Source organism: Apaloderma vittatum, unplaced genomic scaffold (assembly GCF_000703405.1).
Source record: "Apaloderma vittatum isolate BGI_N311 unplaced genomic scaffold, ASM70340v1 scaffold25786, whole genome shotgun sequence".
Lineage (NCBI taxonomy): Eukaryota > Metazoa > Chordata > Aves > Trogoniformes > Trogonidae > Apaloderma > Apaloderma vittatum.
This window is the reverse complement of record NW_009720429.1, coordinates 721-1,051: the sequence shown is the minus strand read 5'-3', so window position 1 is coordinate 1,051 and position 331 is coordinate 721. Positions and strand designations below refer to the sequence as shown.

General features: G+C 64.0%; 1 protein-coding gene across 1 annotated transcript in view; it reads right to left on the bottom strand.

Moving 5' to 3' along the window:
- The window catches only part of LDB1 (LIM domain binding 1), a gene marked incomplete at its 3' end in the record, with an annotated part of 3,554 nt that overhangs the window by 2,570 nt on the left and 653 nt on the right, over positions 1–331 (bottom strand). The window contains exons 2-3 of the mRNA XM_009871018.1: positions 274–318; positions 1–65 (exon numbers count right to left, since the gene is read on the bottom strand). The exon at positions 1–65 is cut by the window's left edge and continues 6 nt beyond it. Coding sequence (XP_009869320.1) covers positions 1–65; positions 274–318 — 110 coding nt within the window. The remainder of the gene's footprint in view (positions 66–273; positions 319–331) is intronic.

The following is a 331-nucleotide window of genomic DNA, read 5'->3' as shown; positions in this document are numbered from 1 at the left end:
CCGGCAGCCGCTTGTTGAGCTCAAATATCCTGTAGTCGGTCTGGTTCCCATACGGCGTGTGCCTCCTGTCCAGGGAGAGGAGAAAGCAGTCAGAGGGGGAGGCAGCCGTGGGGTGGGCAGGGGTCCCGAGCTTGGGGCGGGGGGGCACACAGACCCTCTAGAGCTGGGCAGAGTCCAAACAACCCCCCAAGTCCCAGCCAGCCCTGCCAGGGCATCCCCACCACAGGTATGAGCTCCTTGTCAATGGGATCCCCGTCAGCCCCTCTTGCTTACCCGATCCCAGGCTCCAGGTACGTCGGTGGGTACATGGGAGTAGGTCTGCAGCGGGGTG